General features: G+C 43.7%; 1 protein-coding gene across 5 annotated transcripts in view; it reads right to left on the bottom strand.

The window, feature by feature from the left end:
- Nucleotides 1–12,994, bottom strand: part of LOC147006323 (collagen alpha-3(VI) chain-like) — a 144,467-nt gene that overhangs the window by 65,495 nt on the left and 65,978 nt on the right. For all 5 annotated transcript variants that reach the window (XM_085869061.1, XM_085869063.1, XM_085869059.1 and 2 more), the window contains 5 exons: nucleotides 10,996–11,619; nucleotides 6,416–6,664; nucleotides 5,808–6,164; nucleotides 4,308–4,618; nucleotides 26–326 (listed from right to left, as the gene is read on the bottom strand). In XM_085869061.1, the coding sequence (XP_085725187.1) occupies nucleotides 26–326; nucleotides 4,308–4,618; nucleotides 5,808–6,164; nucleotides 6,416–6,664; nucleotides 10,996–11,619 (1,842 nt within the window). The remainder of the gene's footprint in view (nucleotides 1–25; nucleotides 327–4,307; nucleotides 4,619–5,807; nucleotides 6,165–6,415; nucleotides 6,665–10,995; nucleotides 11,620–12,994) is intronic.

The following is a 12,994-nucleotide window of genomic DNA, read 5'->3' as shown; positions in this document are numbered from 1 at the left end:
TCCGCGGTTCGGACATTTCGCTCACCGAGGTCATACTCTGGCCTTTGCTGGACCAACAAAAGAAAATCAAAGAAAAACCGCAGGGTTTTTGATATCATGGTGTTCTCCATCTCAGCACACAATAACAGAGACACTTCACGAAGTATTTGGGAGTACTCTTGTTTCCCTTCTAAGCGGTACACCATGCCTGAGCTCATCATGCCCATTTGCACATCATCTGCATCTTGAAAGCCTATTGAAATGATTGCAACACCGTTGGCCTTCAGAAAGTCTGTGGGTGTTTTGATGTCATCCGTCGCTGGACTGGCCATCAGAACAACCAAGACCTACAAGTGAAAAGAAAATTTCAGGTTAAAAAGAAAAACCTACATTTTATGGATTTTAGAAGTATACAGGATTTTATCAGCAAAACTACTCAGTTCCTTGTTTTGTACTTTAAAAAAAAAATTAAATACTGCAAATGGAAGTAAATGCAAAACAGCAAAGGCATGAATAGGTCCAATCACCTCTTCCCTGTTTACTCAAGCAAAACAAACACAGCTTCAATCTTCACAATCAAATAATTCAACAAAAAGTCACTCTAGTTCATTATTCCCCACAAAAGCCTACTCCCACTTTTACACCAGTCGACCTGATCCGTTATGCAGCTATCCTATCCATTTCTGGTGTATTCAATTGTGTAGCAGGGAAGTCGCCATCAAGTATCTTGCTTTCTCAACATGGATGGCGAAACCGACTTGGGGAAATGTGATTTCATTTGAAAAGGCTCCTCTCTTCCCCCAACAGAGGCTGGAGTGTCTTCCAACCAATATTGTTCCTCGAATACATAAACCTCCTTTGCAATGCTCCAAAAAAACCCTCTGCTCCTTTTGCAGATGACTTCACGTTGTGCCACACATTGTCCGATCCCACTGAAAGGCAGACAGCAGCTGCATCACTAACTACTGATCTGGAATCAATTAGATGTTGCTCTGATAAAAGGAACACGTGTTCAAATGAAAGGAAACCTCAGTTTCACCACGTCCCTCATGAAGGATCATAAAACAAACCCTCCTATCTAATCTGTGGTCCTGACACATACTGTTCTGCTGAAAAACTCTTCTGCACATATTCTGTCTCAAACATCTCCATGAGATCCCCTTGTGAACAGATCTTTTCTCGTGTATAAAATCCTGTCTCTTCCAGCCACTCATCGTATCTTCGTCTAGCTAGGCCAGGAATATAGACCAATTAAGTATGGGCCTATTAGCTTACTTCCAAATAAAAGCAAAGTCATGGAATCCATCAACATGGTTGACATCAAATCCTTCCTTTTGTTTTTTTTCCAACAGCCTGATCTGAGACCATCATTGGATTCAAACGTCATCACTCCACCCTGGATATGGTGTTTCTGCTCTTCAAAGAATGGATGGAGGACCTCAATATCAAACATGAGATCAGGGCCGTCTCTCTGGACATACCTCAAGCATTTGCCACATTCTAGCATCCTGCCTTACTCTCCAAACTTTCTGCCGATGGAATCCAAGGCCACATCCTCTTAGGGCTTGCTGACTTCCTCCAATATCATAGTCAGGATGTGGCTCTCAACAAAATCCTCTAATCTCCTCTCCCTGCCAAGGTTGGAGTGCCCCCAAGGCAGTCTTGGACCCAGTCCTGTTTCCATATCTTCATCATCCATCTTTCCAGGTCCCTGAAAAATCCTGCTTAACTCTTTGCTGATGACTCCACCCTCTGCCATAGCATCTCTCGCCCATCATGCCTCAGCCTTTTCCTTCTCTGCAGACCTTGATAAAAACCTTGATAAAAGAACGGAGGACATATTTACCTGTGTGAAGAATGCTTTAATCTCAGGGTTACACAGGTAAAAAAAAAAAAAAAAGGAAATTGTAATACCCTATGCCACCACCACCAGGTTCTGCTACATGGTACACATTTACATAGAGAATTTATGCCCACCCCCCAAACCCCCGCGTCATACTGCGGCCACATAGCCCATGTTACCCCCCCCCCCACCACACACACACACACAAAAAATTATATTTGTACCCCGAGTTTGGAGTTTTCTACTTAAAATATGTGGCCCTGCATGAACAAGCCACAGAGAGAGAGAGAGAGAGAGAGAGACAGACAGACAGACAGAAAGAGATACACATATACACACACACACACACACACACACACACACACACACACACACACACACACACACACACACACACACACACACACACACACACACACACACACACACAATCACATAAATATACAGGGTGGTCATAGAGTCTGGCAACAGATAATATTATGTCATTCTGGGGAAGGGCACCCGGAGTGGCTCCAATAAGATGACGCACCACCCCATAATGCCAGAGTGGTAAGGGAATGGTTTGATGATAATTTCCCTAACTCGATTGGATGACGTGGCCCTGTGGAGTGGGCTGCATGCTCGCCAGATCTGAACCTCCTTGATTACTTCTTCTGGGGTATGCCGAAAGCGCAGGTTTATTCATTGAAAATCAGAGACACCAATCATCTTCGGTAACGCATCACATGCATGTGTAGGGATTGATGGGAATGCTGCGTGAACACACCGCGTTCCTTGCAATTTTGCACAGTGCATTGAACTGTGCATTTCTCATGAGAGACAACACATTGAACGTGTCATGTATCGTAATGTAATGTCAATAAACCGTTTATAATAGATATTCGCCTATGTTTCCAGACTTTATGGCCACCCTGTATATATTTTTATATATATATATATATATATATATATATATATATATATATATATATATATATATATATATATATAGTGCTCTCCAATGAGAAAATATGCATTTTTTTTTCTCTTTCAGCTAGCACCTCTGCCTCACACCTTGCACTTCTTGATGCCGTGGAAGCCAAGGACCTAAAAACTTTCCTCCCTCCCCCTTCAAAGGTTTCTACAGGACACATGGTGTTTGCTAATTATCCATGACTTCCACAATCAAAGCCCACTACTTACCTTCACTCATTAGTTTATCTTTTCTCCTTCCTGTGATACCAACTTCCTCAATCTGTATAATTCTATTCTTCCCTCCAGGGCTTAAAGGTGGCTGATCACCACCACCTCAGGTCATCTCCCATCCAAACTCATGATCTCTCAAGCCTACACTACCCTCATTAACCCTCCTTAAGCACACCCCCTTCAATTCTAGGTTATTGTGTTTTATCCATTGCCTCCCCCTCTTTTTCATGTTTTTGTTCCATTTATTTTTCATCCGTAGTTATCCCTTTCACTTCTTGTTGTGTTTAGGCTTGTATCCAGCTTGTCCACCTCTCCGTCAAATGTATCCTCCTCCCCCCCTCCTCCTTTGATCTCATTCTTCCATATACCCACTTTACCTCCAAGTGTCCCTCTGTTGTGTCCCCCTGCCATGCTGTTGAGGTTTCTACGATGTTCTACTTTTATTATGTTCTGGTCCATTCTGTGTTCCAGCCATTCCATGAGCCTCAAATTTATTTACAAAACAAAGCAATATAGTCGCTCCACACTGCACCTTCCGTGTGGCAGCTATGTCATTCCACTGATATGGCAGCAGTACCACTCTCCTATCTGGGCTGGCACCTCCACTTCATCTCTGTCTCTCCTCAATCCTGTGGAATTGAAAGCTCTTAACATCATGGATCTCTCCGATGATGAGGCCGAATCACAAGGCCCGTTGCGCTTACATTACAGGCAGGTAGGTGGCCACTCCATTTCATACCTCCTCTCTTCTGATCTAGTTCCTTTTTACTTTTCATCCCTTTGAATTCTCAGTTACGGTACTTACAGGATGCACACCTTCCTATAACACTTCGATCGTTAAACTCCCAAAATAGAGAGACTGCATGCTCTTTTCTTCCTCTTTTCTCCAATTTGTGGAAATACTTTCTGGAGGTAATTCAATTTCACTCTTCCCTCTCGGGCTGCAAACAGGCGCTCAAACCCACCACTATCTCATGTCACCCCCCCCCCCACCCTGACCCACAATCCTCTGAACCCAACCATCTTACTTTCAGGATACAGCGTTTCCTCCGATCCTCACTCTCCTCTTTTCCTCTTCATTTCTCCCTTTACTCTTCCCTCTGTCATCTCACTGTTTCAGAGCCTACATTTTGTACATAAATATTTTGCTTCTCCATTCTGAGCTTTCACTCTCCATTTCAAACTTTCTCTGAACTATTTCCATCCTGAGAGTCACACTTGAATTTGCCATTTAAGAATGACAAGAACCAAAGCATAAAAGTTTCACTTTTCACATAAAATTATTGAAACAATGACGTACCTGTGGCTGGCTGATGTTTAATTGCAGGAATCTGCCATCCTTGATGTAACTCAAGGCAGCGCCGGTTTTATGCTTTCCTCCAATTGTTCGCATGTTCTTGAGATAGTTGGTAGCATCCGTAAAGGTGTTTAATTTCATGCTTTGTGGACGGTAGCCAGACTGCGTTATCCACACATTTACTTGCTTATTCCAAGGCAAACGGGACACTATGCTGTAGACAAAACGGCGTAAGCGCTCAAAGGTAATTGGCATTACACTCTCTGAGCTGTCAACCAGAAAGACTATGTCGGTGTTGTCCACATCCTTGCAGCCTGTAGGAAAGAGAAATCTTTGAATACATCCAGTTTTTTAATTAGAATAAAATTTGTCACATCTCAATTTATCACTCTCCCATGGCAACAAGTTGGTGAGCTCTCTATTTTATACAGCTTTACATATAGCATTGCTCCTCCTGCCCTCCCTAACATCTTACATGTTGAAGGAACCTCAAAGTTATGTGTCTTCCCCTGAGAAACCCTCAACAGTTCACCTTCCAAAAGTCCAGGCTGGTTACTCACCTGCATTCATATATTGGTGATTGATGCGGCCCCAACTGTGATTGGTGAGGATGCAGGATCGAATCCCATTACAGCTATTGCTGCACATTTTGGGAAGAACAAGTGCCATCTGCCACATGGACAGATTTTATTCCACCCCACCAATCACTCGATCGGATATCCTCACCAATCACAGTTTAGGATGCATCAATGACCAGTATAAATCCGCAAGGCTTCAAAGTCACCTTGTGGATGGAACAGCGATGTGTTGCCCTGATGAGCCCCCAAAAAGGGTGAAACTAGTCGTCAGCTTCGGTTTTCTTCTGCTTGGTGACAGCTTTTGATCTTGGCACACTTACACTGGAAGAGGCTCTTCTGGGGCTGCAGTCATGCCATTATCATGTTCGCCCAGATCAGAGAACTTCATTAAGCATACTCGCATTGGCACTCCCACCCTGAGGGCCACCATCAGTGGGCAATTTAAAGTGATGATATTTTCACAAAGTGATATGTTTTCTATACCCGTCCTCAGTGATAGGAAAAGCAAGCAAAAGTACAGGTCCCCAGCGACAGGAAAACTTTATGTTAATCTATCAATTTAAATTATTTAATCGACTTTAAAAACGGTTAATTGTGTCGCACTCTCGGTTTCACTCAGAGCCAAAGCTCTGAGTTACTGATACCACCCACTGCTATATTATATTCTATATTCTATCCCATGACATGCTGAGTATTTTTATTGTCATAGTGAGTATTTCAGTTTGCGTGACAGTTGTCACTGAAGCACCAAAACCAAATTATTGCACTAAACAGTGTTGACACATTTTTAAAGAACTTTTTTTTTAATGCAATTCAGTTTCTTCAAACAAATTTTAAAAGATGAAAACAATGACATGCTGAAAGCACATACGTTCTCCTATTTCGTTATTAAACAATCATCGAATGAATTTGAGGAACAGCTTACCGTCTCCCTTGTGTATTCCATCGATAATTGGCCCAAGACTACTTTCCACCGAGCGATGCATGTTCCATAAGAAGCGGTAGAGAAGCTCCTTATTGTACGACTCTTCCAAGAAGCTGTGGCTTACTTGAGAAGTGATGTCTTTGATGCCGGTCTCCTTCCCAAAGACCGCTGCGTACACGATGATGCCTTTTTGGGTGAGCGCGTGCACTATTTCTCGTGCTCGATCCGTAAGCCTGTGATCACTCGCCACGATAACAAGAATCTGAGGAATCCCCTTCGCAGCTCTGCTACCTGCATTTTCAGTGAAAAGCTTGTCACGTACCAACACAAGACCTTCTTCAAGGTTTGGTGTTCCTCCTGGAGAAACGAATGCAATGAGTGTTTCCCTCCCCATCACCAAAATTTGGTGTGCACATGATCAGTCGCATTCTTCTCAGCATCCAAGGCACAGCTCACACAGCTCGGAGTAGCCACAAAGTTTTTAATGTATTTCATTTGTCTGAATCATTACATCGAGTTAAATTCATCCTCGGAAAGCACAGCACTGAAAGCAAAACTTCAAATCAGGACAAAAACTACCGTGGCATGCAGCCGTTTGGTAAACTCACCTGTGGCGCTGTTTTCAAGCCGTCTGATCGCATTCTGCACCATTTGCTTGTTCGTGTGAGAGTTAAGTCGGAAGACTATGCGTTTGTTTGTGCCGTACCGTGCCAATGCAACCCGCACTTCATCAGAACCGATGTTCATATTTTCTACTGATTTCTTCACGAGCTGCATGATATCTTTGAAGACTGGCGTGGCTTTGCCCGAGCCATCAATCAAGAAGGCAATATCAGCAGCTTGAATCCTCAATTTTGCTGTCAATGGGGAGAATGAGAATTAAATATACAAAAATATGTGACAAAGAAACTCTTGTAACATATTTAGAGAGAATCCATCTTCAACTCGATTCTTAAATGACTAATTAGTAGTTTTGACTCTTGTAAAAGTGTGGTTGAAATTTGAGCTGGACTTTTTGGTTGTAACCCTCCAACCAGTTTCCTCCATCAATCTCATGGTGGCACCTTGTCAAGTGCATCTGTGGAAGATGTATCTCCTCAAACTGCCTCACTGCAGTTTGCTTGAGATGAGGAACAGCATCTCAAAACGGTGTTTACCTCGACACCTCGTGTTCTATTACACTGTGTTCCCATCTTCTGCCATCATAACATTTAGAAAAGGTAGGGAAAGTTCTTTCCAGCTTTAACTCAGCAGCATTGAAGATGGGTGCAGATGGCACCTCTGGAAGAGGTTCCGTCTCTTGAAACTGGAGGCTTCACCATCAGCCACAGTCTTTTCTGCACTTTCATTCGTCTGTATGTTAGCACGTGACTATTGGTTTGCATCAGTTCTTGCAAGGGTGTGGCAATGCCGCTGATGTACTTCCCCCTGTATGTTAGAGTATGAATTTGGAATTTGGCCAGGGTGTGGTGATAACCCACCCATTCTTCACGAAGGACACCATGGGATCTTTAACGACCGGCAAATAATGCTAGCAGATGGCATACCCAGTGTAGCATCCATCCGAGGGACGGCTCATAGCTTATTATATCGGCCTGCCTGCCCACATCTCAATATTGTACTTATCACCCCCTTTTGGCTGGTACCCCATCCTCATCTGTCTTTCGTAAATTCTGTGGAAAATAAAACTCTCAACATTATTGGAATCTACCACGATGAGGCCAAAGTATAAGGTCTGTTCTCACGTCACGACAAGGTGAGTCTCCTCTCTGTTTTACTCTTCCTTTCATCAGGACTAGTTTCCTCTGCTGTCTGACCTTCCCTAGCTCATCAGGAGCTATTCCAGTAACTTCCACCTTGTTAAACTCCCACAATTCAGACGATTTGCACATCATGACTTCTTTTGTTCTTATTTTCTCGTACTTGTGGAACTGCCAGGCAGAAGCAGTTTCATTGCACTCTTCCCTCGAGGACTTCAAGTAGGTGGTACATACAACACCCTCTCATGTCAACTCCCTCCATGGTCTTTTCTACTCCCAATAACCCCACCTAACCTAACTCTTATTTTCAGGTTGCTTTGTCTGTCTCTCTGTCTGTGTCTCTGTCTCTGTCTCTGTCTCTGTCTCTGTCTCTGTCTCTGTCTCTGTCTCTGTCTCTGTCTCTGTCTCTGTCTCTGTCTCTGTCTCTGTCTCTGTTTTATAATTACTTTGTGTTGTCCTAATGTTCACCCACTTCCCCACATTCACTACTTTGCCTTATTTGTCTGCCACGTCGCTCTTCCACAAAAGCTGAGCTTTCATATAAAAATTAAAAGGATTCTGCAAATTCATAAATTTGCAGGTAATTTGTCATTGCAGTGTCAATAACTAATATCTCGAATCACTGATATGCTTTCATGGCTTTGGTGCATATCAAAAGAGCAGCAAGTGAGATAACCGTGAGGGTGAAACAGTGAATAGTTATTTAAATTTCTGGTAAACTACAACATCAAACATGTTAATATTTACATATCACGGGTTGCACAGTATGATTATTGCCCGTCAAAGAAATCTTGATCAAAGTAAACCTTGAGGCAAAACAAATTTTAACTTCAACGACAGTAGAGTGCATACCTCGGCCAGTAGTGGGGCAACTTAGCATAACAATTGTGCATTTTGTGAGGAAAGCACCAAATTTGGCACACTAGTAGCCTAATATATTATGAACAGATTTGTATATTGGGCCATCTCAAAATTTTTGATGGCAGTGGAAAATGGCTGCCACAGCCATCAGCGGCTGAATTTGAGATGGCCCAATATCCAAATCTGTTCATAATATGTTTGGCTACTAGTGTGCCAAATTTGGTGCTTTCCTCACAAAATGCACAATTGTTATGCTATCTTCAGCTAAGTTGCCCCACTACAGGCTAAACAGTTCACGTTGTGTATCCCACTGATAGGCCGGATCTGGATTCAGACCTAAACCAAAACCGAATCGGCCTATTCTTGTCACCTCCCAAACTCATCCAGCAAGTTTTGTCATAATCAGTCCACAACTTTTTTGAGATCTCGTGCTATATATCGTTTTTGGCTGCATCTCTCAATGGTGAAGAATCACTTTTTTTTTAAACTCCAGTAGCCTGAGCCGGATCTCCACCAAAATCGAATCAATTCGTCCTTGTCTCACACTCAACCTGCCCACCAAATTTCATCCGAATCCGTCAACAAATGTTTGAGATATTCTCTTCACAAACAGACAGACAAAATGACAGGGTGAAAAATATAATTATTATACAGGGTGAAAAATATAATTATAATTATTATACGGAGGTCACAATATTATACTGCGTGCCGCACGGGCTCTCGCCTCTATGCTCTCTTGCCTCAATGCTCTCTTGCCTCTATGCTCTCTCGCCTCCATGCTCTCTCGCCTCCATGCTCTCTCGCCTCTATGCTCTCTCGCCTCTATGCTCTCTCGCCTCCATGCTCTCTCGCCTCCATGCTCTCTCGCCTCCATGCTCTCTCGCCTCTATGCTCTCTCGCCTCCATGCTCTCTCGCCTCCATGCTCTCTCGCCTCCATGCTCTCTCGCCTCCATGCTCTCTCGCCTCTATGCTCTCTCGCCTCTATGCTCTCTCGCCTCTATGCTCTCTCGCCTCAATGCTCTCTCGCCTCTATGCTCTCTCGCCTCCATGCTCTCTCGCCTCCATGCTCTCTCGCCTCCATTGTCTCTCGCCTCTATGCTCTCTCGCCTCCATGCTCTCTCGCCTCCATGCTCTCTCGCCTCTATGCTCTCTCGCCTCTATGCTCTCTCGCCTGGGTTTCAAGCTGGGCCGAGCTGTGAACTGTCATCTCAATGTTTCACAGGCAGGATGGCCGTTGTAAGGCAGCTCATGTATATGAGCAAGAACAGAAGATAAGTCATCAATGTGTGTGCCATCCCTTGCATATTGGAAGTTACACGGATATCCTGCCTGCCGTCATTATAGTTGGTGGACCTTAAAGATCCCATGGTGTCCTTCTCGAAGAGAAGGCGAGCTATCCTTGGCACCATGGACAAGTAATAAATTCCTGCCCTAACTGTCGTCGAATGTCAGGCCTGGCCAGCTGGTTTGTGAAAGACTTGGGCGAAGCATCCCTCCCACACCCTACCCCGAGCCAACCCCACAATAATGTGGGAAAAAGAAGAAAAAGAAAGAAGAAGAATAAGAGGAAGAATAAGAATAAGAAATACTGCACTAGGTAGGTATATGTCCTAAGGAAAGGCTTCAGCATGAAAACTTTGACACTTGGTAGACAGGTTGGGTGGGTGACAAGGCCGAATTGATTCGATTTTGGTGAAGACCCTGATGTGGCCTGTCAGTGGATACAAAATGTAAATTGTTCAGCCTGGTGGAGGCATGCGCTCTCCACAGAGTGATGTTCTCCTTGGCTCTGAATGTATTTTTTTCTTCATTTACGCACAATCTGAGTACCAATAAAAAAAGTATTCACAGCCAAACTTGAACCGCTGACAAATATTGGCACCTTCATATTATCAGGACAATTTCATCCCAGCTGTTAGTGATAATCCAGGTAACACGCAACCCAGTGATACCTGCTGCACGGTCTGGTTGGCGGTGACTGAACCGACACCCCTCACTGATTGCCAGTGGAAAAGGTGACTGTGACACCTTGCAGGACCAAAAATAACACCTGATAAAGGGCAATTGAGCACCCTTTGGGAGCCAATGGAAAATCCAGTAAGGAGATGGTGTTTCCTACAAACACCCATGATCCGGTTGAACTGGTTTCTGGCAACTCAGGTAGCCTGAGAGGGGTAGTGGAACATATGCCATGAAAAGCCGGAAGAGCTAGTCTTCGCCAATGGCAATTACAAAACTACACCCATGGGGAAGAGCGTGGGTACGCTGTGTTGCCGAAGCCGTAGAAGACACGTACCTCGTCCGGTGAATAACACTGCAGTCAGATTCTGCCACAACCAATTGTACCATGCACCGATTTGTGTTTTTGAGCGCTTGTTCGTAAAAAAAAATTTTTTTTTAATATTCCAAAATGCAACTTGGTGATCTGAATCGAAAGGTCCCTTGCTCATTTTTCATTGGCTCAACTTGAAATAAATGTATCCTCAAAAAGCAAGTCAATTCAAATTATCCCATCGGGGTCTTTAATGAATCTCTAATGACGAAAAGAAAAAAAAACACAACTTACCCCAGTCATACACATTTTCGGTAGGATCTAATCTCCCTTCATCAATCTTCAAAGCCATGCTACACACCGAACTGATAATCCTCGTGCTGTTCGCTTGGAGATGGTCAAAGTCTTCCACGTAAAAAATGTAACTATCATCGACCCCAGTGGCGATCTCACGGAGTTCACCCATGTCCCCCTGACTGATGCCGATGCTGTACATCCCCACGCCCATTTGTTGAAGCTTCTTTGCCTCGTGTATCACGTCATCGGGTGATTCTTCATTCGTTATGACAATGGCTAATTGAGGAACCCTTTGAGCTTTTCTGCTGCCAGCCTCAGGAATGAATACTTTTTCAGAAAGATGACGAAGGCCAAGGCCTGTAGAAGTCTGCCCTCCTTTGTAGGGCAGCCTACGTATATGCGCAATAACGTTATCCTGAGTGCTATATGAATTGAAGAGAAACTCCGTTGTGGCTTCTGTACTGTACAGTACAACTGCAATTCGAACTGCATTCGGTCCCACTAGTACGTGCTCAGCAAAAGTGCTCAGGAACCGTCGCACGTGGTCAAAGTTACTTGGACCGGTGCTCCAAGGCTGATGTACAAGGAAGGCAATGTCTGCTTTTGCGACGTACTCACAACCTGCAAACATCACAGGCAAGTAAATCAGGCAAATCATTCAAGGTGAGAAAAGCTTGCTCGAAAACATGATTACTGGTCAACTTAAATTCATTTTATTCCACCAAGAGTTATCTCCGGTTTCATAATATATTCAATTGACGTGTTGGATAAAATTGGAAAGGTACATTGTGATGAAATTTACAGAATCCTACTAAACGTTGTAGGACACGACTCCTTTAAAGTTGTCAGGATTGCTCAATCACTGTGATTTCCATAATCATGAACATCATCAGCAAACATGGTCTAAAATCGTCAGGAACTAGTTTCGTTGGTCAATTTCAAAACTTCCTGTTTCAGAGAAAGAGCTAAGAAAGTTCCACTGAGGATGATGACTGGTTTTCAAATCCAGCAAGATGGTGTAAATCATCCGACGCATCCCCAATAAACCATGGGGAAATATGGGGGGATGGAATAGCGCAGGGAGCACCAATTCTCCGCGCCAATTTGGCGGGAATTCAAAAGGAATCTCTGGGTTCAAGAGAGTCTTGCAATTGATTGTTGTGAGGATCACATGTGATTTCTTCATCACGTCAAGCCTCGATGATGCGAGTAAAGAGTCTTCTTGGCGTCAGGAAAGTGCTAGAACAGTTGGTCAAGTGTGGATATTGCATTTTATGGAAAACCGTAGAAGAGCAAATGGACAACTAGTTGTTGATCAGTGTGGTGAATGCTTGGTCTTGCGTGGTGTGTGGGCAAAGAACGTGCATCTGGGACCCTCAAAATGGCAAACAGGTTGAGTTGAATAACAACAACAGATTAAGGTTTTTCCGACGTCTTCCCAAAGCATCTGGACACTCATGGCAAATCATAAATGGTGCTGGCTCTTAACCAACACCGGACAGTTTGCTCGTCCATCGTCAGGAGTTTGGAATTTTTGACATATTGTTGTGGGAATGACTCTTAGTGGGGTAAAACTTTTTGGCATTACGGTAGATATTTGTTTGTATTTGTTTCAATAAGCATGACGTACTATTCATGCAACAGATATGCGTTTCATATGTACAGATGGATGTTTGTTTTCCCTCCCCTATGGTTGTTCACCCCCCCCCCCCCAACCTCAAACCTCTGGCTGTGATTTCATGTTCTTTTCCTCTGTTTAAATGTTCCTTTCAAAAGTGCACACAAGAGCTGTAAAGTGCAAGACGTTGGGAGAGCGTGCAGTTCTGGCGAAACTGTATTGTTCAAAGCAGAGCTGACTGTCAGGAGCTGAATGTCAGGAGCTGAAACGGATGGCATGAGGATTCATCGGATTATCTCACGCACTGTTTGCAGTTAACGGGGGCTTATGCAAAAAGACGTTGACATATTTGTTTGGAGAAGCATGAAGTATTATTCA

Source organism: Eptatretus burgeri, unplaced genomic scaffold (genome assembly GCF_056783735.1).
Source record: "Eptatretus burgeri isolate ZD-2024b unplaced genomic scaffold, Ebu_testis_v1 Ebu_testis_scaffold_3189, whole genome shotgun sequence".
Taxonomy (NCBI): Eukaryota; Metazoa; Chordata; class Myxini; order Myxiniformes; family Myxinidae; genus Eptatretus; species Eptatretus burgeri.
This window is presented reverse-complemented; position numbering and strand designations above follow the sequence as displayed.